Below are 27747 nucleotides of genomic sequence, written 5' to 3'. Positions count from 1 at the left end.
TAAACAATGAAAAGCGCTAAATTAATGATTATGGTACTCGAACACGATCAATATTTCTGAAGGTTAACGGGCTAAGCTACAGCTACATATGCATGACGTACGATACCAGCCTCCTGTAGCCCGCCAGACGCGCTACCTGGACTTCTTGGTGTGCTGTGACACTACAATTGTATCGGGGGTTGCCTACCCGCGTGACCCCGGCCATTGTCATTTGCCGGACTGTTCACTGTCCACAGGAATTGACATGACACATGAATGGAAGGACAAATAGCAGTCTGATGACCGACGCTTTTCCAGTTCAGCTTTTTACGGTTAACAGCTGAGCGCTAAGCTTAACACTTGTTTGGCAGTCAACACTGATCAGCCCTCTCACGGCAAGTCCTCTTTTTCGCAAACCCTGTCCAAAAGGCCATATATTGTTAAGTTCAGTAACTTCTCTCCATATCAATGAATGACTTTCAATTTTAAACATTTCAGTAAATTAGATCATTATTTACATATTTAAAATATACATGTAAGCTTACCACCATGACCCTGATGATATCTTGTATAAGGTATACAATATAAGATACTATAGCTTACACAATGGGCGTAACCCGCTCGTTGAATTTCGACAAATCTTGTCATCAGTTTACCTGAGATAAGGTTTTATTTAACTGTTCACGCGAGTTCTTAAGTATATAGTAGGAACTTATACGTCCCCCAGCTCCTGGGTAGAACTCGGTATAATAAGGAAAGCGCTTGCAGTTATGTTAATAGCAGTTTATTTGACACTACTGGTCCAGAATTGCTCAAAATGCGGTGTTGTTGCCACTTTTCAGTCACTGTCATAGCTATGTACACTGAAAAAAATATTCTGTGAATTTTAACAAAATGTTGGTTATCTGAGTGATGTCCTGTTAAATATAATACACATATTCTATTAATTCAACATAAAGATTCTATTAGACCAGCAGGATATTATGTTGAATATGACAGAATATTGTGTTATAATAACAGAATACATTCTATCATTTCTCAGACAACAGACTTCCGCTAAAATTAACGGATTATTCTTTGAGTGTATATGGCTTTCCATTGTCCCTGGTACTCAACTGGAATTCTTTATGAATTCTAGAATATGTCAAGTTTGTCGATACTCCAAAACTATAGTTATTCCCTTGGGAATTTTTATATCTATGGCACGTTGGACACAGTGTGGCTTTGGTCATTGTGACCCTAGGGGTATGTTATTATAAGGTTGACACCAACCGGCTCGCCGGACACAATTGGCCGGCCCTAAACCCTAGCCCTTGACATCGCCTTAACATCGACGGTGTTTAGGGCAAAGTTGAACATTTTGGGGAGCGTATTTGTTCACCTGGCAAGGGGATAATTAGTCTGGCAGTGTACTTCATTAATTGGCCACCTGTGAGTTTCGTACAGAGGAGATAATCCACACGAAAGCCCTGGATGTAAGCCTAACTGTACACATAGCTTTATAAGGGTTCGAAATGCACACTGAAAAGCTCCAAAACGTTCCGAGTGTTATTTAAACCTATTTAATATTTAGGCAAATCATGAGAGTGTTGTTTTGTGCACTGTGGATTTGCAGGTCGCAATGTTTAAGTCACTCAGCCGAATATTTAACAGGCTAAAATTTTCTCATAGCACTGGTTCATACAACTTAAGTTTTAACCTCCAGGTATGTAACATAGCCCTGGTCGATGAGGTCACAGGTTCGAATCCCGTTCTTGTAGAATCTGCCGTCGTCAGGTATCTGGCGAGGGGTAGTGGGCTACTTCCGGCCGTCCGATTTCCGCCATCAGTAAACTTGACAGTCGTAGTATAAATATAACACTAGCTAATTAATAATTAAACCTAATAAAGTTCTGTTGCTTTTATTTGTGAGATTTCATCCCCACATTCTACATTGTACCATGCATTAAAAATGTGAGAGAAATGAAGTTGAGCTTCGAAATAATCATATTAATGCTTATTAATTGCAATATATGTCCTCATTTTGCGAAGAAAACTTGTTCAGAGTTTGGTTGGCCCAAATGTGTAGGTGCGTTGTTGAGTGTTATCGGCCCCACAGATAAGGTAAGGCAACTCCACTCATAGCTGACAACACCTGCCTGTGTGGAGCTGTCTAGTTAGTTCTGAGTGAACCTGAACACCTCCACTAGCCCCCACCCTCCCCCCCCCCACTCGCCTCCCCCCCACTCGCCTCCCAGGGTTATCTGGGTGAGGCCTATAATCTGCCCAGGTAAACAGACGTCACATACCAGACGCTAGCACACGTTTTGCCCGCGTGTATACGATTATACACGGGCGATATTAAACGGCCACTCAAATAAATGCTTATATATAGTCAGAATACTTCTGTACATAAATAATATGAGGAACTAAAGATCAAAGCGGCAAACCTAGCCTACAGAATATACCTGTTGATTATATACGCTTTATAGCATAACACGGCTCATGCTATAAACGTGTCACTGTGTATACCAGTGTGTTTATGTATGTATTATTAATATCTTACATGCATACATTACACAAACAGGCCCTTGAAATTAAACAAACGTCATTAAAACAAGCCCAGTTTAATTATTTCGCCTACGGCGTTATTGTATTAGCAGAGGGTTCAAGTCAAAAGCTGTTATCTGTGTAATGGTGTGTTGAGAAACAACTCTTACAACAAGTAGTACTGTACAAAAAAGGGAAATGGATGTATTTATGGGTGATGTATTCATGGCGGTGTAGTTTATTAATGTACAGAATTTACTACAGGCTCTACAGCATGGTGAAACTGTTGTTTCCAAATGAAGTAAATTAGCATACATTAACTGTGATGCTGTCGTATTTGAGAGTTATTCCTTGTGCGTTGACTGGTAGACACATACTTAGCGGGCAGATTTTGTGTGTATACATGTACTACCTGTGTCAAGAATCACAACTTGATTCTTAGGGTATTCAACAACAATTTTCAAATTAGGCTTAACATTAGACGGTTAGATAAAACAGAAACCAAATATACAGCGGGGCAGAAACCTTTGCCCTTCGTCATCTCTCTGACAATCCCCCTGACATAAAGCTACAGCCATCTCATCGACAAATATAGAGATGAACACTGTAACACTGAACTGGTGTTAAACCTGTCCTAAAATATAAACGATAGGATCGTGGTTAATGAAATAATATTGTAGCTAATTCATGTGAGTATAGACGCTATAGCTCCCACTAGTATGTTAACACACCGTAGCTCCATGTTATAACGGTGAAATAAGCTCACCGTTATAATATGGAGCTACAGTGTGTTATGATAATATTGGGAGCTATAGCGTCTGTACTCACATCTTCACACGTTGCGTTGATGTGTTCACAGTTAAACCGTCCCATGCAGTGGAACTTGAGATAATACTTTCACATGTGCATGCACGTATGCCATAGATGACTAATACTATAATACTTTAATTGAGCCTACAAGGTAATATGACCAGCAAATGCTATTATTTGTTCCTTTATTTAGTTAATTATATTTCTTAGATTTTGCACTTGTACGCCATAATCCTGTTTTCATGTGGAGGAAACTGGAGTGCCGCAGTGAACAACCGCCCTTTGTCAGAACGAGATTCTCAATAAACCTCCTGCAGCGCTCAGATCTACGACCTCATTGGTTAGTGGCCAATCACCTGCGGCGATAACAAAGCTGTGACTTACAATAATAGCTAGTTGTGGGTTCAAACCCGACCTTGGTCAGGGAACATGTAGACTCCCCCACCCACCCCCGGTCACTGTGTGGCGGCTATGGTGACATTGATAAAGCCATAGTCGACCCTTGTATGATGAAAACGACATGTCTTCTAACAATATGGTATGCTTATCTGTACGGCACATATCGGAAAGTTCGTCAGTAACTTGCCATCGGTTGGTGGTTTAAATCCGGACACTCCGGTTCGTTCCACTCAAAGAACTAACAGTTATCGTAAAGAAGTAAAACAATTCGTGGGTATGCAGGCAAGGCATTGAACAACAATTTAATAAATCAATGAATTTAACTTGAATGAATGTGAATTTGTGATTCGTTAGATCTCGCGATATATACGTATGTACGTATAGACACACATAATAAGCTTGAGATCGTCGTGAAGTATTGATATTCTGATGGGGTTTCACTGTAGCTGGACTAGATATCATGCAGTCGCAGCACCTTAACTGCCTACAGGCTGACGTAACGTGCACATTATGAGGGATGTAAATGCTGTAACATTGAGGGGCATAAACTGCGTGAAGCCACTGTAACACTGAACTGGTGTTAAACCTGTCCTAAAATATAAATGATAGGATCGTGGTTATTTTGGGATTTGTTTGATCGAGACAGTCTGAGGACTGGTTAAAAACTTAAAGAGACAGGGCTGTATATGTTTCTGGGGACAGGAGATGGAATGAGTGATGAGGACTATCAGAGAAAGTCCGTCATTGTTGATACGGACCATGTTTGTTTCTACAGCTTCACTAACTGTTACGTGACAAAAACACCCACAGAAACTCCACGTAAACCGCAAGTGTTTCCGCTCATTATGACGGCTTGCTACATTAATATGAATTATTACTGGCAATGTCTCCAGTTAGCTCCGTCGATTTACCTGGAGGAGTCCCGACACCTGGGAAATTAAATAAAATTGGCGTCAAGGGATCTGATCGATGTTCTTCATAAAAATTAACACCATCCTTATTCTTGGATATTTTAATCAATGAAAGGTTACCTCGGTTACTTGTGTATCAATGATGGAGGTTTAGAAAATTTCTACGTATTGTGTATATAGGTCCGAAGATCAGTATTCCTTTTTTAGTGCTATAGAATAGAGTTCTCGAAGTACATCTTTATGTGAAGTGTATGAACGTGTACAGCACAAAGAGCTACAAGATCATAGATGTAATGGCAAAGGCGCTGTAATTTTGGATATCTGTGCAAAGTCTACACTGAGAGAAAAGTTGAAAAAAGTTGAAAAATCTGAGTTATACAATTGAGCTAATTCGTCTAAAAAACAGTAATATGGCCAGATCAGCTTAGTCATGAACGACTCATGTGAGCTGTGCGACTAACCAAGTGAGTTAATAATATAACCAAATGAGTTTCACGACAGCTGTTCTGGTCATATGATTCAGTTTTCAAGTTGAAGAGTTGAATTAGCTCCATTGCATAACTCAGATTTTTGCAGAGTCAGTTGACCAAAACTTTTCTTTCAGTGTATAGCGGAACCACCCTAGGGTCACGATGTATTGTAAACAACTCTCCCCATCACAACTAATGTAGAAATAATCATCTAATCAACCAATCAATCAATTCGTGAATGAAGCAAGAAATGAAAGAAAATAATGACCGCTCCTGACACGAATCAACCAATCATAGAAGGATTCTAACCAAATGCTGGAGAGTTAGATGTGATCAAATCACCAGAAGCAGGAAATGCTCGAGGGATAGCTTGAATCACTTAAGACATGTTTCTATATAAATCAGGTAGATTTTTTGTATAATGTGAAACTTTGGCCTTCTGTGTGTGCTTGGTTGTTTGGGGAAGGTTGATTTCCCGAGATTACTGATATCATTTTTATTTTAATTGGTTGCCGTTTTTGATTATATCGCATATCCATGTCCTGTTGATATATATGACACACGTATGCATAGGAAATTTTATTTAAGATTAATACGTTGTAGCTAAAGCCTTTGGCATCTAACTCTGGGAACACCATTACATACTCACATTAATCTGTCGTCATGCCAGCAGTTTCATAATTTTTTGAGGCAGTCCTCATGTGTTTCATAGTTAAAGACTAAGTGAAACACCGTGCATGTGGCATTACATTCATCAAGGTTGTAGACGTTTTCCTGTTTTTTTTTTTAAGAACATATGATTGAGACGGAACTGAGCTTATGAATGCAGTCGATAAAACACGAATCTGTACTTTCAGCATACGGTTTCCTGCAACTGTTTTTCGTTGATCACTTCTCACAAACTGTATGGTTCTATTTAGTCCCAAGACATCGATATCCATTGCAGCCCTGATCTTATTTCTCCTTATACATCAACAGTAAACGTCTCAGGCTTGCCAAGTCCGCTGCAGTGAACTCTCTTGTTCTGGATAAAATCTTTCTTTGAACGAACACGTGCTGCTACAAAACGGTGTTTTATTGATTCTGCGCGTGCATTATTGCTTCTCGAATCGCGGAAGGGGTTGGTTGAAAGGCAGGCAGTGTCTGTTGGTCGGTATGAGAAGAAACCGCGCCCCTGTGTCAACACGCCGAGTGCTATGTGCATGATGAAGGGGATGATGCCAAGACATTGTTATGTCAACAGACCAATCCCGTCCAGCTTCCACAATGTAATAGCCGGCTCTCATCGGCGCGGGGTTATCTGAAAGCTCTACCAGGGGAACCTTCTTCCGAGAATTAACCACTTTATTGTTAGAATCACGTGGATAGACAACTCATTAGGATGAAAGATTGATCTTCAGGATCCCCTTCTGAAAGCTGCCCAGGACCATTGCCTTCTATATTTAGACACTAAAAGAGATACAATTTTACCAATTTCTCATTGACATGCTCCGCTACAAATGCTGCTGACTTCACATAACACACAAATGATAGTGTTATTGGTTACTATTCCTACTAAATATTACCTGATAGAACCTGGATTACCTGTTAGAAGGTTTGTATGCAGCTTTTTGTCCGCTTCACCGTTACACGGATTGAGTATATTTTGCTACTTTTAATGCATATTCTAAGGCACATTTTGTCGTATTTAATACATGCATATTTGAGAATGTATCTAATTGTATGTCAGGGATAGCGCACTTTTGCAGGATCACATGTATGGCGCACTGGCATGACTTGTGCCTTTTTAAGTATCGTGACGTGACAAACGCAAAGGTTCATCATTTGACTCGCCAGACAATGTCTTTCACATACAAGAACTGTCACATATACATGTCATGTATCTGTTGCATTTACTTAAAGTGAAGGTGCATTGCTTTAAAGATCACATGGCGCAATGCAGAATATCGGCTACATTGTGGACATAAGCTGACATTTTTCTGTCAGTCGCATGTCACATTTGGGTTGTCTGTCAGCCATGAAGCATACAAATCCTGCACTTTTATTGAAAGTCACGGTCGTCACAAGTGATCTAAAGGCCACTGTGTTCCGTTGCCCCATATACGAATAACGCAGCGTCTGTAACGAGATAAATCTGCTTTCTCTATGTAAAAATGTACGCTTTGGTTTATCGCACGATCTCTGGCCTGTACGTAGTAAATTAGCTTTAATGGGCTGACGAAAACATGGGTTGACAGGGTAACACTGATCACGAGATTGGCCTTTCTGTATACGTATACGGTATGATCATCGGATGCAATTTCATGGCGTCCGGTACTGGATCACCTCTCACCGATGATGCTATATGCTTGTCTTTCGACAACAAAAATCCCCCTCTATTTAGTTAATTTTCTGTATGTATATTTTAATTTTAAACAGTTCACACAAGAGTGTTAAAAGGTCGGGTCTGCTATTAATAAATTCTAACATTGAAATAGCTATGTAAATCATGTGAACACAGGTGTTGAATGTGAAACCTATGTATTCCCATATGCTTAAGGTTACACATGCGCAATTCGTGCAGTTTTGCCTCCGAACAGAAAAGTGAAGGTGCACTGATTGGGTAATACTGCCATACAGATAATTTAGGTTGCTGATGCACTATAAATTTCTGCACCTAGTTGAAATATACCAGAATTTTGTCTCTTTTGGATAGAACTGAAATCTTCCTGCGGATGTTTTTTTTTTATAACCAGAGGTTACTAGGGTAACACAATGTTATGACTCCATTTACAGCAACCACAGCAAAAAAATCGTTGGTAATGGTTGATTTATTGATATGTTGTAGAGAAAAATGCAAGCTGCATGTGTTGGTATGGCATATTACCACGCGAACGTTAGGGGATATACATTTTTGAGGTTGAAGTTGACAAATTTATTTGAGAAATAATAGGGAAAATCAATGCGCTGGTGTAACCATCTTTGCTTGCCTATGTAGTCCATATTGTGAAGGCTTGTCTCAGTTTAGGTTGGTTCAGTTACTGAGGAGGTCTACATTTGTTCTCCACACCTCGGGGCTATATTACGTACCCGACTAACGACGATTCACGCCGTCTGTAGTTGTGATCGTATGTATGTATATGAGAAAATGCTAATGGCTCCATTAAGGCCTCATTATAGAGGTGTTCCACTAGAGTGACTGTAAAGAATGACGTTGATGTCATCAGAGATAACAGCGAGGTGGCGTGAATTCGTCACGGCGAGAGTGTACAGTTGCTTGTGACGAGTTGGAGCTACTTAATTGTCTCGCATAATACAAATGTCAAATGAAGCCGTGTTAACCACAGCTGTATGACAAGCACTAGCATACAGTTACAGGCGCATGAATGTCTACACGTTATACATCATGTCTGCAGGTATTTTTCCTATATGTGCGTGGCTTCCACATGCCTTCCTGAATAGATCTTACAACCGAGATTGTTGCATTTTATTGAAAAAAGCCTGAGTTTATATGGTTGTATACAATTTTAAGTCATTCTTATATTCCATGCGCACTGATATGAGTAATGCGGATGATATACAATCTATATACGCATTCTGACGTAAAACGTTTTGCTCTCAGTCAAGCTGTCCATCTGGTAATGTATTAATATGTTATCGGTGTTATGGCGCAAGTGTTTCACATTTTATTGCCTGACGACTTAATGGAAAATTAAGTTTTTCACTTATTGCTTGGCTTAAAATCTTATTGCTTCGGTTTATTCGGGAATCAATAAGGCTATATAAGTGGAGTTTATTTATTTATTTGATTGGTGTTTTACTCAAGCATATTTCACTTATGCGACGACGGCTAGCATTATGGTGAGAGGAAACCGGACAGAGCACCATCCACAGGTTGCTGGCAGACCATCCCATGTGCGGCCGGAGAGGAAGTAACATGAGCTGGACTTAAACAGCGACCGCATTAGTGAGAGGCCCCTGGGTCACTCTTCCCACCTCGGCCACGGAGACCCACCAAATGGTTATGAGCATGGTGTTTAACTTAAGTATTTAATGACGTCACTTTGCATGATTTTGTCCTAAGTGGAAGAATTAGTTATGATATGTTTCAGCTGAACCGTTATTTTATACTGTCATTGTTTACAATACCCGATGCCCATTTCGAATCAAATCAAATTTTGTATTTAACTCCTGTGTTTGGGAATGTAAGCAAATGAAGGTAGGTGTCAAAAAGTTAACTATCACAAAGTTGGGAGAACAAATGGAAATTTGTCGAAAAAGTTAAAAACATGAATTAATTTTTTTAAAAGTCTTGGCATGCATTGCGCTAATATACTTTTGCGCCTGGACTTTTCACACATCTTCAACACTAGTATGTCAACAGCAACAGATAGATGTACCCGTGTATGCAATGATAGAAACTGCGGATGCCAGAACTACAGGAAAACAGCCATCCAGTTGTTGCTGACACGCTGATTTAAGTTATATAACTGTACTATTGTTACGCCAGACAACATTTCAACTGAACGGATGCTTTCATGCTTGGGGTGAAAAATCAGTTTTATTTCACATCTTTTGCTTGACTATAAATGCTCAAGAGATTCGATTAATTAGGTTAAACTGTGTGGTCTGGTGGACGGGAATGATCAGATCTTCACGCGGTAATAGATAAAATAACAGACATTCTTGTTATCTTTGAGAGTGTGAGTGGCTATTTTTCACTGTCTGTCCATTGCATCACGTCTGTCAGCCTGTGGCAGTCGTAAGGGGATAACAACAATGTACAGGAGGTGTAAAACTTTGTTTGTATCCTACAGAGAAGAAAGAAGCGCAACCAAATTGCCAGCTGTAAAAGGCTGATAACAATCTCCATAATGAATACAGCTGTATTTAGGCTTTTACAGTGTTTAGCGCGGTGCTATTGGGCTAGAAAGCAATTTTAACGGTTACGCCGCAAATGTGGTCTTTGTCATTGTTGTGTTTCTGTGTTAGATTGTCGAGGTTACTCTTCAAATTTGGTTTTGTCGTGATATTTCCGTGTTAGAAAACGATTGTCGAGGTTACTAAGTTACATTGGTGATAAATGTACTATAAAGTAATTTTTCATGTCACGCTCCAAAAGTTTGTGTTCAGCACCGTGTTTCTGTGTTAGAAGCGATATTCCATACAATAATGAACTACGGTGTTCATCAATGTGTTTCTGTCTTAGCAAATGATAGTAGATACAACGCACTACGTTGTTCATCAACGTGTTTCAGTAGTGGTTTTGTTCAATAACCATAGATTCCTCGCTTGGCGTTCAGCATGAAGGGGATAGTGCAACGACTGGTTGACCCGTATCAGTATAATGGCTCGGGCGGGGCGGCTTACTTGCCTTCGGTAAGTCGTCTCAGTGAAGCAGCACTAAATAAAAGAGCGGTGGAAATCCGTCCTGAGGCAAGGAGGCACATTACACGTACATGCACCCTAATGATTCCTTCGTCGTCATATGACTGAAAAATTGTTGAGTACGACGTTAAACCCCAAGCACTCACTCAATAACCATAGAGAAAGAACACATTTTACAGTGAACAAATCCGTTCACTTGTATTCTGTACCTCTTGTTTTTAACTATAAACAACTGGATTCGGGTCAGACTGGAAACATAACTGTATGCGTTGGATATCTGGTGGTGTTAACGACACGAACTTTCTGTCATTTGCAGTCAACCGCCCATAATAATGGCGTCCCAGTGCCTGTCCCGTCTGTTCTTACGTACAACACGCAAGACAGGAGCATGCGATGCTTGGCCGAGTTTTACCTGCGTTAGTAGCTCAGGGCCAAGGGAAGGGAATGCTGTGGGGACAGGTTCATGTGTGTAAGTTATGTCAGTTGGTTGTCAGGTTGATGAGGTGTGAAGAAATCCTCTCGACATGTTGTCTCTGGGAAAAGCGAGAGACAAAAAAATCACACACACACACACAAAAAAAACGATTTCAAACTCCGATTGTATGCCGCACAATTCCTGACCGCGACAGAAAGGGACAAGAAATCTTTATGACGATTGAACAATTTAAAACAACCACTGGTATTTATAATTACCCAAGTAATTAATCAGTCATGCTGTAACGGACATTTGTCTTCGTCTGTGCCTGAGAACTCTAGAGAGGAGCTGACAAAGGAATAAAACTATGTTTTAGGCTCTTTCTTCACTGAATTAATTCTCTTTACCGCCCAAGTTTTCAGACGCGCTATTATTTCATACTACTTAATGCGCGACACTGGCTCTATGCATGGGAGGACGAAGTTGTTTTTGTTGTAGGGGATGGTGTCCTTAATGCTCTTGATCGTACTTAAGGTACATCTTTTCAAAACGGTCTTTTCTTCTTGCTCTATCTCACTAAATATTGTAACAGCTGTGCTTTCATTCAGATATGTTATGGAATGCTATTAGATGCTAATTAAATATAATAATGTATTCGTGTTTGGAGTTTTATACGAGCGTAGCTTTGAAAATCATTTGTTGTGGGAATGCATTTTCAGTACGTTAATATATAATATAAAGCCATTGAGGTTTTGTGATTTTAAGTATACGAAAATCTCTCTTATTATACATGTACAGATTTTAATATTTCAACCATCGATGCGGTGCCAATGTCGTTGTTTTCGTCGTTTATTAACCAGCATAACCATCTGAACATTTGTGTAGATGGTTTCTTTTCGAAAAATAACTACTGGTCACACTGTGGGGTGTAAACTGCTCAAAACAGATGTAATGAAAGGGTGTCATTAACACACTTCATTTTCACATGATAGTTGAGAATGCAGAGAAACAATATAACTAAGTACTGTCCCCCTCCCTCTTTCACATACGTACACACAAGGGACACACGGTTTGACAGATGGTTGATGAAAATCAAGCTGCGGACTGATGTGTTTCAACGCCCAAAACTACGGGTAGATCAAAGCGGAGATGCCGTGACTGAATTAACAATCCCGTTATCTCTCAGTGCCATCACAAAGGTGTGCAGCCTTCTATGCCCCTTCCACCACTCTAACACCCCAGTCTAAGCAGCGTTCACGTTGATAATTCGTCTGACAAGCACTGTTGTGAGGCAGAATACAAGTGCTTTAGAGCCTCAAGCTCAACCAGAATAATTAGAAACCCTTTTTCCTCTCAGTAATTTTTATCAAACAAGCTGTGTGAAGAAAAATGAAAATGAGATAAAGTTAGATGACCTGGGTAATGTAAGGCCACCATAGTGACGCCGTCATTGTGAGGACAGGTGATGGTGAATATTGAATATTGCTAAACGTGCATGGAATTTTTCGTGGAATGAAATGGATGTGAATTGCTCTTAACGGATTGAATCATTGTATGAAAGTATACAATGTAAGCTATTAGGACGTATTTAAGCATATGGAAGCAGTCAGCAAATTTTGAAGATGATGAAAAGAAGCAGAGGATGTTTTAAGCTGTACGAAATAAACCAGTATCCAAATCGTGCACAGTGTTAGTTTATAGACCTGATGGATTTTAAAGCACGGTGTTGAAATTTTGTGGAGGCGTATGTCTTCTTCTGCAGCTTCGATAAGCTTAATATATTATTCGCTGTTTCCATGCAGCGTCTTCAACATGAGCTAGATTAATTTGAGATGTATATATATTGAGGGTACTGAAGAGGGCTATAATATGGACGCAATAAATGTATGTGTTAATTGTAGCAGTGGATAACTGCGTTAGGACCACATTTTATTGCATTGTGACCTGCCCTGTGAGGGTATTGAAGAAAGGTGTATTATCGACGCAATAACTGTGTCTATTTTACAGTGCGTAATTGCGTTAGAACCGCATTTCATTACACAACGGGACCTGCCCTGCGATATCAATGAAGGGCACCATACTGCTACAATGCATAACAAGTAACATTAACGTTATCAGTTGCACAGTGTATTAAACCAATGCAGTGAGTAATAAATTAACCTACATACATCGGTGAATACAGACGATGATTGATTGACGTACATTGTATCATAGGAGACAAAGCAAACATGGCTGCCCTGATCAGCCCGCTGAAGCCGTGCATGTTACAGCGAGAAATATAAAGGTTACACGGCGCTCTGACTGCAGCACAGCACAGGAGTGCATGTTTCTGTGCAGGTCTGCGAGGATCTGGAGCAATTACCTGCGTGTGCAGGGATCGATCAGGGCTTGCTTACAGGGCACCGGTGCCTCAGGTAACACGCAGGATGGATGGGCCTGCCACCAGAGCAGGAGAGCGTTTAAGTGCGGAGACAAACACTGGCGTGATAAGGCCTATTACGACCTGAGCTTAAGTTCCTGCTAACTGAGAGCTCTCAAGGAGATTTGGTGACAGGTGGGAAACATGGAATCAAAGTGTTAGCGCAGAGAAGCTAAGCGAAGATTGATGAAGTGCTGGAAACACAACCTCGCCTCATTAACCACAATTAACCTCGCCCCATCCTTGTCCCTGTCCTCAAACATGGCCCGGCCTTAATTCAGGATTGTTGGAAAATGTTCGATAATATTCGTTGAGATCGTTGAATTTCCCCCATCAATAATGTACTGAAATACTTTAAAAAAACACAGACATTTTCCCATTCATATATGGTACATATCTAGGAATACTTTAAAAAATGACATACATTTATTTATTTATGTATTTATTTATTTATTTATGTATTTATTTATTTATTTATTTATTCATCTGATTGATGTTTTACGCCGTGCTCAAAAATATTTCACTTATACGACGGCGGCCAGCATTATGGTTGAAGGAAACTGGGCAGAGTCTGAGGGAAAACATTCATCATTTGTTGCAATATATGTGTATGTATATATATATATTTCCCCTATAGATTCATCCATTCTAAGTAGAATCCCAAATTCTAATAATAAAGATGATTGCATGCCGACTTATATGAGCTGAATAGAGTTATGTGGTATATCTGTTATACACTATAGGACTTTAACATTTGTACAAAGGCGTTGTGGTATTCCACTATACATTAGACTGTTGCAGTAATCATGTAAAAACAAATTATCCAGTGTAGAATGCAGAAACAGACTGCGTATTTATCAATATTTAATTTATGTTCAAACGTCGTTCTGCTTTCAGTGAGCGTTTTTGCCGCGCGTTTCTCAACCATTCTGGGTGATATAATATTACCATTGGGATATTTTGATTATGTAAACGCTCATCATAGATAAGTATGCTTTCCCTCTCTATAAATATTCAACCATGCAAGATATTCAGTACAAATCGGAACAAGATGGCCTAAAAGTTTGGCAATGACAAAGCAACAGTTCTTCTGAAAATTGGCGACGGTTAAAATAAAACTGGTTGTCATACTAAGTGAAAAAGAATGCTTGGCGCCCGTCTGTCCTGCTTCCAGAAGTACTGGAACCGGAAACACTCTGTATTCGACACCACGACGCCGACTTAACTGGAGAAGGGACTAGCCTGTGGACATTACGTTAAATGACTCACATTTTTAATGAAAGAGCACCAGTGTAACGCTCTGGGGTAACTGCATGGAATTTTTATATGACAGGAAGTATAGTACTCTTCTTGAAGAATATGAGTATGATTGGTTTTAATGTCACGTGAAGTCGTTTCTAAATGTTTTTCTTAGAAATAATTCTTCGAATGAACTTAATGTAACGTAATGGAATGCCAGAAAACCTGTGTCAGTTCGTTGTCAACTCACTGTTTCCTTAAAACGGCTTCGTTTCTGTTTTGCTCTACCCCAGAGAACTCCATCTGACAGTTTAATTAGACAGATATATAACTACTTACCATCGTGGCACAGATCTCTCTACCTTTCCCCCTATATTTAAGAGATATGTCAACAACCAAGACATAATAATAATAGTAATACGTATTATTTCACAGGTGTCATTTTGTTTGTTTGCTTCTTCACACCTATTTAACGAATTAAACACCTATACCGTACGACTCTCCTGATGATGGCTAAATAAACTGCCGAAATATTGAATCACAATGAAGTCTTTTTTTTGGAGTTACACTGCTTGTGCATACCGTATGTATACCTGGAAATTAAGCAGCCGTGGTGTATGTATACCTTGACGTTAAACATATGTACCGTATGTAAACCAGGAAGTTAAACACATATACCGTATGTATACCAGTAAGTTAAGGACCTACACTGTATGTATACCTGGAAATTAAACATATATATCATGTGTATACAAGTAAGATAAACACCTAAACCGTATGTAAACCAGGAAGTTAAACACATATACCGTATGTATACCAGTAAATTAAGGACCTACACTGTATCTATACCTGGAAATTAAACATATATATCATGTGTATACCAGTAAGATAAACACCTAAACCGTATGTAAACAACGAAGTTAAGCATGTTACACCTATACTCTATGGATATCTGAAAGTTAAACACCAACACCGTATGTGCACCTGAAAGTTAAACACATATAGAGCAGGTAAACCTGAAATGTAAACAACTATAATGTATGTATACCAGAAAGTTAAACACTTGTACTGTATGCAAATTAGACTCAAAGGAACACATTCTGAATGTTGCCGTCACTTGGTTCGATGACATTCGGCAGTGGTCCCCTGGAGGAAATTCCCTCAACGAGCACAGAGGTCACACAGAGGTCACATAGTTTAGCGCCGATCGTATAACGCCATTGTTCTTTGTCCATATAATACACCTGTATCTGATGAAGACATCTTAGAGAAGCTGAATTGTAGAGCTCACGTCTGTCCTGTCACCGGTTGCTAGTTTCAGTAACCTCTACAAATGTCATTGTGGTTTTTGTGTTATATAATATCAGGTCTTTGAGCCTCACCCACATGTGTCAGTTCGTTGACCTCGAAGCTCTGACGAATTGTGACCTTAGAGATAAAGACGCCAAGTGACAATGTGGACGCACTTTGGGGAGCCGTTTTTTTCTGGGCACGAAATAATCATGTGGAGTTTTCAAACAAATAACGTCTAATTGGTCCAATATTTGGTTTCACTGCTTTGCCAGTCTCATTTATGGTATTCGTGCTGAAATACCCTTAGGATGGTTTCTGTATACATATATAATTACAGTTCTGAGGTGCGCCTGTATTGTGAAATCGCCATAATCTGGCAAGGTCATCTTCACCTTGACGAAGGCAAAAGAAGACTTGTATCACGTGTCTGTGAGTTCTGAGCCAAACAGTAAAAACGTACTGTACCAAGTACGAACAATTTTACGTATTAATCAGGTACGCGGACCTGTCTCTGCAGCTGTCACCAATCACAAAACGTCAAACAGTACAATGTTTTCTTCGCTATACGAAACATTTATGCATTTGTTCGGTTTAATTCGGTTTAAAGACTTATTTCCTCATACGATGAAAGAATATAGGGTTACAATATCTTATTAGATTCCAAAGTGACTACAAGGTACGGGAATGATTTTCCCCCACACTCTCAGTCTACTATTGGTGCATGGAGGAAACAGCTGGAGGTTAAACCCGACGTTACTGACGAACTTTGTTTTTAACAGCTCAGATTCCTGTTACTATTGCTCTGAGAATTTCTTCTTTTCTATGTATTCATCTGTTATTGACTTATTCTGAGAAATTCTCTTTGTCTATTAGTGACAGTTGTCCTGATATCATAACCGTTATTGTCTCTCTATTGGCCTGCGAATAATAGTTGTCATGAGGATATAACCGTTATTGTCTGTGTGTTCGCGTGACAAATGACTTATTCTGAGAAATTCTCTGTTCTTGTCTATGTATTGGTCTATGAGTGACAGTAGTTTTGAGAACATAACCGTTATTGTCTACGGTATGTATTCGCGTGACAGTGACTTATTCTGAGAAATTCTCGTTTCTTGTCTATGTATTGGTCTATGAGTGAAAGTAGTCCTGAGAACATAACCGTTTTTGTCTACGGTATGTATTCGCGTGACAGTGACTTATTTTGAGAAATTCTCTGATCTTGTCTATGTATTGGTCTATGAGTGACAGTAGTCCCGAGAACATAATTGTTATTGTCTATTTATTCGCTTTCGAGTTACTGTTATTTTGAGACACCACAATTCTTGACAGTATATTAATTCGTCTGTGTGATGATGTGGGTCTGGGAACTTCACCACTCACCGTTGGTCAAGCACATTTGGTAGAGCGTCCGCTTCGGGAGCGGTAGATCCAGGGTCAGTCCTGGGTCGAGTCACACTTAAGACTTTAAAAGAGGAAGTTGTAACTTCCTCGCTTGGCATTCAGCGTAAAGGGGATACTGATAGTGCAACTTTCAGTATAATGTATCAGTGTAATGTATCAGTATAATGGCTCGGTCGGGGCAGCTTACTTGCCTTGGGTAAGGCGTCTCAGTGAAGCAGCACAAGATGAAAGAGTGGTGGAAATCCGCCTGCACCTTACATGCACTCTAAGGATTCCTTAGTCGTCATATGACTGAAAAATTATTAAGTATGACGTTAAACCCCAAGCACTCACTCACTTGCACTCACTCACTTCACCACTCCTGTATATTTACTTATCTGTATCAGTGACCATTATGTTGAGAAATTCACTGTTCTTGTCTAGGTATTCACCTATATCAATGACGATTGTCTTCAGAAATTCACCGTATTGTCAGTGTATTCACCTTTATCAATGAACGTCACAAATGTCTTTAGACATCCAACTTTCTCGTCTATGTATTCACCTGTGTCATTGACACTTGTCTTCAGAAATTCACCGTTCTTCTCTATGTATGCACCTATATCAATAACCATTGTATAGAGAAACTTCATCGTTCTTCTCTTTGTTTCAGATGGAGACGGTTACAGTCTGTCCACCGCGGAAGTCTACCTGGCCTACACCTCGGATCTGGAAGTCACATACACGATCCCGACTGGTGTCAGCATGCCTAACGCTTTTCTCCAGCTCTTTTCCCTGGACTATAACCGGGAAATCACCACCCTGGGGGTCACCCTGGGGATGACCTCTCAGACCCTCAGGATAGCCTGTGGGGTGGTGGAGTACGCCGGGGATTACGCATTTAGGATGTTCATGTACCTCGGAGGAAGAAAGTTAGCCGAAACCAGGCTCAAAGTAAAATGGCCAACGATCAGTCTCTCATTGCCACCAGAGCACGTGGCATTGACTGGGGGATTCCCCCTCACGATGACGTCAGAGGCTAAATGCAACGCCATCGTTCACCGCTACACGTTTTGGATCGAGCTAATTTACCTGGGTCCGGACCGTGACGGTGCGTCACGAGGTTTGTACGAGCCTTACCAGATGGGAAGGAAAAACGTGTCCGCGATCAACAAACCCAGGATATCAGAGTTCTTTGATTGCAGTAGTACGGATATTGTCGGATTTTACCGGGCAGAACTAAAGTCTAACTCCAACAGTTCTGTTACTATAGCTCAAAGTAATTTAATGTTCGTCACATGGAGTGACAAATATAACTTAGCGACGTTTTACAATAGTGTTTTCCCGTGCGACAAAAATTTGACGCTGATGTATGAACAGCCATTATGTACGGACAAAATGGATAAAATTCGAATGTACAAGTTAGTCAGGAAAGTGCAAGGCTCTCTGGCAGCGCCTATCGAGCAGGTTTACGTCATGGAAAGATTTGCCGTGCGAGCTGGCCGCACATTGACGTTCAACTGCTCGACGTTTGAGCGACAAGCTTTGGGCTATTGCTTCATCTACGTCAGTTTGTCCCGCACAGGCGCTGTCGCCGAACAGAAGAAGTACTGCTTGCCGGCTCACGAGAACGCAGGTAAGGCAGTCGTCATACAGTGTTGGTAAAGTTGGATGTAACATTAATTACAGCTATTTATATATAAATTATTGTCCAGCTATAGTTTAGTTCAGTTGGCGTATGTACACATTTCTTACCCACACATGTTGATTGGTTCCGTATACAGTTTGAAAACGCTTCGTCCTATGCTGTTACTGAGCAGCGCCTGTGATCGTTCGACATTCATAGCTCTAAAGTTGTGAGCGCTATACAGAAACACTGACGTGTTACTGACAACAAAATAGTACATCGCTTTGACGGACTTATTTTAATCGGGCAATGTTACCTGTTATATATGTTATAATTGATTGTACTATTATATTACTAGACCAACCGGAAAGAAAAGACAATCAGGGGTGAGATACTGACAGATGTAAGGGGGCTTTGCGAGACCTGCGAAATGATGAAAGCTAATTGTCAACGTAACATTTCTTAGGTTTGGAATGGTTTTTAATATAATATGCATGTTAACTCCATGAACTGTTCAGTTGAATACCATTCACAATGATTTTAGAATCGGAAACATTTCGCTCCTAAAATTTCTATCTGCCTTCAACTGATGATTAATGGGTATCATATTAAAACATCTTCATGAATATTTATAAGGTGTCGTCAGAAGTCAAGGTATGAAGCGACTTTAAGCCTTCTTTGCATAACAGTTTATTAAGGTAGCGTTATACCACTGAAATATATAGGTGATCTGTACCGAGGGAACAGTGGAGGCGTCCTGTGATCTTTAGTCTAAATGAGAAACTCAGCTAATAAAGTGCAATGACTGTTTACCGAGGAAAGGCTCAAGTTAATATGTAAGCCGGTATGTTTCTAGATCGTGTGCCTGATAAGCATGAATTCACAGGCCACGGCGTTAGAGCCCTTTACGTGCTGTGCATTCGTCGCCTCCAGTAATTTTTTGCCATTTTATACAAGTGCGGTAATGATTTGCTTTATGACTTACCTGGTCAGGTGTAATGTATACTCACCGTAGATAAGACTCGGCAAGGAAAAGTTGACTCTTCTCGCTGTCAGAGAACCGATTTAGTTTACCCAGTCTTCGCTGTCGTGCTAGACAATTGCATACAGCTAACCGATCATATTAAAAACGTGTCTCTGTCTCTGCTGAGTATTGGATCATTATGTTATGAATGAGCTCTGATCTTAAACTTAACATCTGAGTAGAAATATTCGAAATTTAAACTAAGGAGTCACTGAAAAGCTTAATTATTAGGAAAGCAATTTGAAGAGATACAGCACGAGAGATTTGAGTACAAAATCGGGTAGCCTTGTTTTAGCGTCATTTTGTTCAAACTGCCATGTCTAGTGTAATAAAAATCATTGGAGAATTTATTTTACATGAAACGAGAGTGTCTTGTATAACATCCGATGGGGACAGCCATTCAAAAGTTTTCAGTGGTGTTATATGCATGTATATGACTAGTGTCTAAAAGACATACTTTTTTGACTGCTTTTATTTTGAACGTCATTTGTTAATGAAGAGGAAATCTGAAACTTCTAGCAATGCCAACCCTTCTAATAAATCCCAACCTTTGTAACAAACCTAACATAATAAAAATACACGCACCTGTATTTATTTATTGAGTTGATTAGTGTTTTACATCGTATTCAAGAATATGTCGTCAGTATTACGGTAGGGGGAAACCGGACAAAGCCCGGGGAAACCCACTGATATCCTCAAGTTACTGGCAGACCTTCCCACGTAAGACAGTAGAGGATACCAGTCACAATTATAACATATATACTCTCAAACCATGTAACAACCCATACAACTACAATGAACCGAGCCATTAAAAAGGGCCTGATTGGTTTATTCGCCCAGACAACAGAGCTGACGTAAGCCCGATCCACTCTTTTTCTGCAGCCTATGTGGTATGTTCCGTATGGAAGAGGTCATCCTATACACGTTGATGCTGACCCTGAATCGCGTGTTATTTTTTGACAGGTCAGATCATTACATCACTGTCGGCAGCCATTACGAAAATTAAAAATGGCGTGGATTTATACAAGATCAATATGGTATACCGTAGACAGCAGAACATGTTGAACGTCGGTACTGGTGCACTTATTTGATGAAGTTTTCCGGTTGAGGACACTGACGATTTTATCGATTGGATATCCATGCACAAGCTGATAACTGTTGTAGGCAGAACTGTATCATTTATATATTACATCGAACCTGATTATATGGAATCGAATTGTATCAGCTTTTGGGTGTAGTATGTGCACAACTGCACGGGATACCCAGATACAGAGACAAACCTCAATAATCAGGTCATCGAGTACTGAAAAGTTTCATGATTGTTTTAATCCTTCTTTACGAAAATTAAAAATGGCGTGGATTTATACAAGATCAATATGGTATAACGTAGACCACATGTCAGTTCTTTTTATCGTGATCGAATGGTTTAGCGCTTGGGGATTACCCGTATTTCTGTTTTTGACGTAATGAAAACGCCGCCATCCTGTTTGTGTCTGACTGGTCACCTGGCCAATAGCCCGTTACCAGGTGACGCTATCATCGTGGGTAGAGCTGAGAAAACAGATTGTGAATATTCTCACTACTACACCCAAGCATCACAGTATTATCCTTGACAAAGAATCGAGGGCGGTGTGTCGGTGTGTGCTTAAATTTAAACTCAATTAAATCTGTATATTTCTTTGATTAACATCTGTAAAGTGACGTGAACAGTTTCAGAGTGTAATCCGCCGGAAGAAATGTTCGGTGTTGCAGAAGGATACGCATGTTGCCTTTGAATAATTCGTGTATACTTGTCCCACATTGTACAGGTATAAAACTGACAACGCTCTTGTCAAACCGCGTCTGTCCTATTTCAAGTTAGCTAGTACACAGCCCTGTAAAGGAGACCGCAAAGTGCCTGTCTTATCTGTATGACCGGTCTAAACACCGGACTATAGGCGAATTCAGGTACAAATCACGATCAAACAAACAAACTGACTCTCTCTTGCGTCATATTTATTATCAAAAATGAATTATTATGGACTAGATTAGTCCTTATAAATGTCATGGCGTGTCACGAAGGCCGTGAGTAGTTTTGATATATGCACTATACATGGTTACCCGGATGAAGGGTGTAGAGCACATTTACCAGTAACTTCCACTAGATCTAAAGCGCTATACTATATGACAGACATAGCTCAATAAATTGTAAAAGTTTATTTATTTATTTTATTGATATTTTACTTCGTACTCAAGAATATTTCACTTATACGACGGCGGCCAGCATTATGGTGAGAGGAAACCGGGCAGAGCCCGGGGCAATCCCATGACCATCAGCAGGTTGCTGCAAAACTTTCCCACGTACGGGCGGAGATGAAGTCAGCATGAGTTGGAATTGAACTCACACTGACTGGTCGGAGGCTCCTGGGTCATTGCGCCGTGCTGGCGTGCTAAGCCCCTCGGCCACGGAGGCCCTTCAAAAGTTTAAGTAAGACGGAAAATCATTAAAAAAATGGATATGAAATATAATAAATGTATATCTGCTTAAGAATACAAGTGCGGCCTTGTCATTATAGAGTAATACCTACAATTTACCATTTTAACTGTTCAAAGGTTTACATTGGGGTTTGATCCCGGATGAAGACATTTTAAGAATTATCGACCAATGTGAAAATGGACATGAAAAGTTGCAGTCATAATGTCATCTCTGAAAATATTCAAACGTGGACAATTCAAATACAGTGAGAAACTAAGTCAGATATGTAATAAAGCTTACCGATTTTTCGCCTGTAGCGCTGAATTTACAGCAAAAAGCAAATGCTAGTCCATGATTTCACTATACAGGTCAAGACTGGCATGTGTCTTACAACCTGCCCCAAAGAGTTTGACTTTTACTATGATTGGAATATTTTGAGTTAAATTTTAGGCTTATCACGGTGAAAAAATTCTTAGAAAGGTCTTTTTTCTATATTAACAAAATTCTCGCACCCTAAATCATATTTACAACACATCGTGTCATTGTCAAATGCTATAATGGTTTAATTTATCTTTTCATTGCATCTTTTCCGACATCTTGTGGTAAGTGTTCATATTGCGGAAATTTGCTGTGCCCAACATGAAGTGTTGTGTTTTGAAAACGCCTTACACTATTGCCATCGTTGTGTACTATTTTTGGGTGTTCATTCCGTTTGTTGTTATTGCAGCGTTTACGGTATTGGTCTTTTTTAACCGGTGCAATTCTATAATATTTTGATGTATTTTGAAATAAAAGTATTGCAGAAAGATTCATAAATCTGTGCTTTACTTAGTTTATTCCGCAGTGAATCAGTATAAACTGTGCTGTATTCTTCCTTCCATTTGTTGTCAGCTTATTATGGTGCCTTACCTTTTACAGAATTAGCATATAAAATGGTAAAATCATGTTATGCAATGTATAAATAGACGCAACGTGTAAGAGCAGTAAAGCATAGCTTATATAGGGAAACCCTTAAGTGGAGATTTCCTCTTTTCGTCATTTGTTGTGCATTATATATATATATATATATATATATATATACCGGTATATTGTTTATAGCCACTCATTTTGCATGACCTTATACTTTATATTTATATAAACAATATATATATATATATATATATATATATATATATATATATATATATATATATATATATATATATATATATATATATATATATACTGTTTATTGCCACTCATTTTGCATGACCTTATACTTTCTGTGTATACTTGTTAAACATGGCTTCACTGTTTGTTATGTTTCAGATGTATGTTGTGGTGATCACTTTTTTATTTATTCAAAGAAATTAGTTTAACTGCTTTGGGCAAAAGCTTTTGTCGTAGATTGCAGTTGATGTTGCGTGTAACTTTTTTAACAAAATATCTTTTCTGCAGTTCTTGCAGCTGACGGTCACTGGAGCGCGTGGTCGCCATGGGGGCAATGTTCGGTCTCATGCGGCAACGGTAAGAAAAGTCGCTTCCGGATGTGTGATAATCCTCCACCAATGAACGGAGGCGATTTCTGTGTTGGGGACCCCGTGGAGTGGACCCCGTGCTCTTCAGTTTGCCCTGGTAAGTCCACAACATTCTTTTGTTCTGTGATACATAAGTTAAAAATACGATTTTAAGTAATTTACAGTGTACGAGGACAAACCACGAAGTGACGTTTTGTTCTTGCAGCATGCGCACTAGCTCATATTTTTAAGCCTAATGTGTCAGAAAAATCTCACCTCAATTGTGCTACAGAAATACATGTATAACAAAAGTATTTACAGCCTGTAAATGGAGAGGCAGAACAAGTCACAGGGCTTACAGAACGTTTGCTATAAATACCAAACTTCGAAATTTTGCAAATATCCCAAATGATTTTTTGTTATGGATGAGAGGTTTAAGGTTATGTTCTACTGGACCTTATTTTAAGATACCATTCCATACATTCCATCCATATATTCTATGTACTACGTAAGAAAAATGTTCTTCACGTTTTCAGAGCTGCTTTCGGAATTAACTCCATTGTACTCTGTGAAGCTGGATGAGCGATGTGCTTGTGGATGCACCATGACGAACAGCACTGGGAAGCTTGTGGCCTCAGGCCGCTGTCAGGGATTAGCCATTTGGAGAATCAGGGTGAAACGCGATCAAAAGATAAAACTCTCCTTTGCTTATATGGACTTATACGAAAATATGCAGTGGGTGCAAGTACGAAACGGTGGCTCAAGACATGCTGACTTACTGGCTTTTTCGGACGGAAGCGTTCATTTAGATGACGTCACATCGTCGACCAATGAAATGCTGGTTGAGTTTATGACAAAATCCACATCAGCCTCTACAACTTCTCTGGGCATAGTTTTGCTCGAACCTACAAAGAGCATCCACGTCCATGGATTCATCGCTTATTACAATGTCTTGAGTAAGAATAATATCTTCTTCCATTAAGTTGTTGAATTGTCTCTTTTTTCGTGGGGCTCTTCTTTTAAAACCTATAGACTTGCAGAGCACCTTAGCCATATGATCCATACCTTGCAGCTTAATGGGGTCTCCAAACTGGGATTCAGACCTGAGAATGACTATATCGATTTGCTTCCCAATGATTCACTACGCACTAACTTCGTCAAGTTACAAATGTTAGAAATCCGGCGTTAGGTCTCTGGCATTCCTTCATTTACTATATCATATGTAGAACAATCTGAAATTGCTTACTTAATTCTGAGCAATTAGGACAACCTGGATGCATGATTTGTATATCACGGGGGAATATAAACCATGATACCGTAAAAGAAAGAGTTAAATAAGCCCAGTCCCTTTATATAGAGCTCATAGATGCAGTCAGTGTTATTTAGCCTTAGATTTAGGCTTAGGTTTTGAGATTTATGATGAATTTTAAAATCCTGTAAGATTATAAATTCTTTCTTGCAGATAACAATGTGACGACAGTGGCCGCTTCCCGGTTGACACCGATTACCAAGCCGGTTTGGGAGAATGCCGTTACTATCGTCGGTGTTGTGGTTTGTGTTCTCATTATCATCGGAACCGTTCTCTTCGTAGTTTATCATCGGATTCAAAGAAAGAATCGTCATAAATATAAGATGACGAAAACTGAGAGCCCGACTAGTCCCGTCCACAACAAAGGCACATCCATTCAAACGCCGAGCAGTCCAGACGAGCTGGATAGTCCGGGTGTTGACATGGAGACGCCTCTCACAGGAGAACTGAAACGGAAGGATTATCCTGTGAATGCTGGGAAGTCACGTGGCTCCTCAATATCCAGCACGTCGAGCGCGGGATATCGGCGCCTGCGGGCTATGGCGGATGTAGAAACTGGAGGAAGTTCCAGGCCGTCGTCAAGGCCCTATACGCCTCTGCAGAGTCCCTATGCCGCCAATGCTTCTATAGAAGACTTTAAACACGACCAAAACTTTTTTAAGGGATACCGTCCAAGGTCACCGAAAGTTCACCCTTCTCCGAAAATGAGGCGGTCGTCGAATTCCAAATCGCCAACCTCGCCGCCAACAAAGCATAGCATGCTAACAAAAGCTTTGGTGGAGCGGCGGAAGGATGAGGACGACAATCGTGTTGTGACAGGAGCCTCCTCCACTCCCACCTCCAAGGATCAGTCCGGATCCGCCTCCACCTCCAAGACGGAGGACCGAGGTCCGGACACCAGCAAGAGGAAAAAGAGGGAGAAAACTCCGGGTGGAGGCGAGGCTCATAGTGACAAATTCCGGTCGGACAAACCGACAGGGAGTAAAGAGTCTCGCCGCACGGAGAAACCCAGGGATGGGAAAGACTCGCATAGTAAATCAAAATCTAGTAGGAAGAAATTAAAATCTAGCGGCGTGCTCACGCCGATGAAGAATACCGTCGAGATGGATGTAAAAAGCGTGACGCCTCGCGAAACAAGTGCTCAACATACAACAACGGAATTTACAGGGACTCAACCCAAAGCAAGGAGACCGACATCACTGACGGACAGTTATGATTCGGACAAACCTGCAGCCAAAGCCAGCTCAGCAGAAAAGAAAAAATTTAAATTTATTAAAAAACGGGAGGCACCCAAAACGGAGAGAAATTCTCCACGGGGTGCAGAGGAGAGGCAGAAGTGTCTGCCTCGACCCGACGGTCAGAGTCCCGAAAGTATCATGGAGGAGCGAGTAACTCCCTCCGTTAACTCAACCCCCAAGAGCATTAAGAGTCTCCGCAGCAATAAGACCCTATCGCCCACCAAGTCGGTGAGGTCGGCCAACACCCCTTCGGACATGGCCGAATTGGAGTACGATGACTTTATAGAGGACGATCCGCTGTCTTACTTCGAGTACAACGAAATGCTTAAACTGCGGTGGCATGGTGTCGAGAAGATAGGCAAACCGGTTAAAGAGGAATCAGCTGTTAACGGGGTGGAGAAGCACTAGTAGTCCTCGTTTTCTGGGAGAGGCATATTTGACTTCAAGCAGTAGTGCTGGTGTTCCGAAGATGAATGTATGGCTTCAACCAGTAGCTATGGTGCTCCGAAGAGAAATGCATGACTTCAACCAGTTGTGCTGGTGTTCCGTAAGACCATGTTCGACTTCAACCAGTTAAGCTGGTGTTCCGGAGAGGAATGTTTGATGTCAACCACTAGTGCTCGTTCCGGTGGAACATATCTGACATCGCATAATACGTGATTCCATGCTCAGATCGCTCATCTGCGTCCTTATTCGGGTTATCTGACGTCACGTGACACATGATCTCGGATTTTATGTCACCCAGACAACATGACCGGAAGTTCTAATATATCATTTGTGTTTAATTTGATCTGGGAATCACATTTATTTATATTGTCATGATTAAATTATGTTTTTTTTTATTGAAATGACATTTTTTGTTGATATTATACAGTTTTACGTGACCTTATGCTTACTTTTAATCTGGGCTTTCAGTTAACCCTAAGTCACATAACCCTGATCCGAACGGAAAAAATTGCAATAAATATAGCTTTGAACTGCAAGTTCCCATTATACTGATTGGCAGATGAAGGACTTTATTGAAGAATGTATTATTACTGTTTGAGGTTTCCTCATTGCTTTTCACATAATTCAGATGCGGCCTTCCCCATTATGCTGTATCGACATAGCTACTGGGAGAATGAACCTCTGTTACATTAACGCTCGTTAGCGCGAACGTCACTGAAACCATGTCTTTCCAGGAAGCAAACGGTTACGTCACGTGATTATGGGTTTATTGATGCCTTTTTAAAGCATAATAACACGCAGGTACGTAGACAAAAAATTCGAAACACTAAACACAGCTTCCGGCTTTAGAAAAATAGCACAATGGTATCTGTATGGTCACTGCAATCCAATATTACACAAAGGTTTCTGCTATCGAATAAATATAATGCTATTTTTGTGA

At 40.2% G+C, this 27747-nt stretch overlaps 1 protein-coding gene across 2 annotated transcripts in view; it reads left to right on the top strand.

Annotated features, from left to right (window-relative positions):
* The window catches only part of LOC135472859 (uncharacterized), a 29037-nt gene extending 1565 nt beyond the window's left edge, over positions 1-27472 (top strand). The window contains exons 2-5 of one of the 2 annotated variants that reach the window (XM_064752564.1): positions 17885-18847; positions 23764-23931; positions 24350-24769; positions 25276-27472. In XM_064752564.1, the coding sequence (XP_064608634.1) occupies positions 17885-18847; positions 23764-23931; positions 24350-24769; positions 25276-26768 (3044 nt within the window). In that variant the 3' untranslated portion in view covers positions 26769-27472. Of the gene's footprint in view, positions 1-17884; positions 18848-23754; positions 23932-24349; positions 24770-25275 lie in introns of both variants that reach the window. The other variant, XM_064752563.1, reaches the window with a different exon arrangement.
* Positions 27473-27747: the final 275 nt, after the last annotated feature.

This window comes from Liolophura sinensis, chromosome 8 (genome assembly GCF_032854445.1).
Source record: "Liolophura sinensis isolate JHLJ2023 chromosome 8, CUHK_Ljap_v2, whole genome shotgun sequence".
Classification (NCBI taxonomy): Eukaryota; Metazoa; Mollusca; class Polyplacophora; order Chitonida; family Chitonidae; genus Liolophura; species Liolophura sinensis.
Note: the sequence above shows the minus strand (reverse complement) of the source record. Positions and strands in the feature narration are given on the sequence as shown.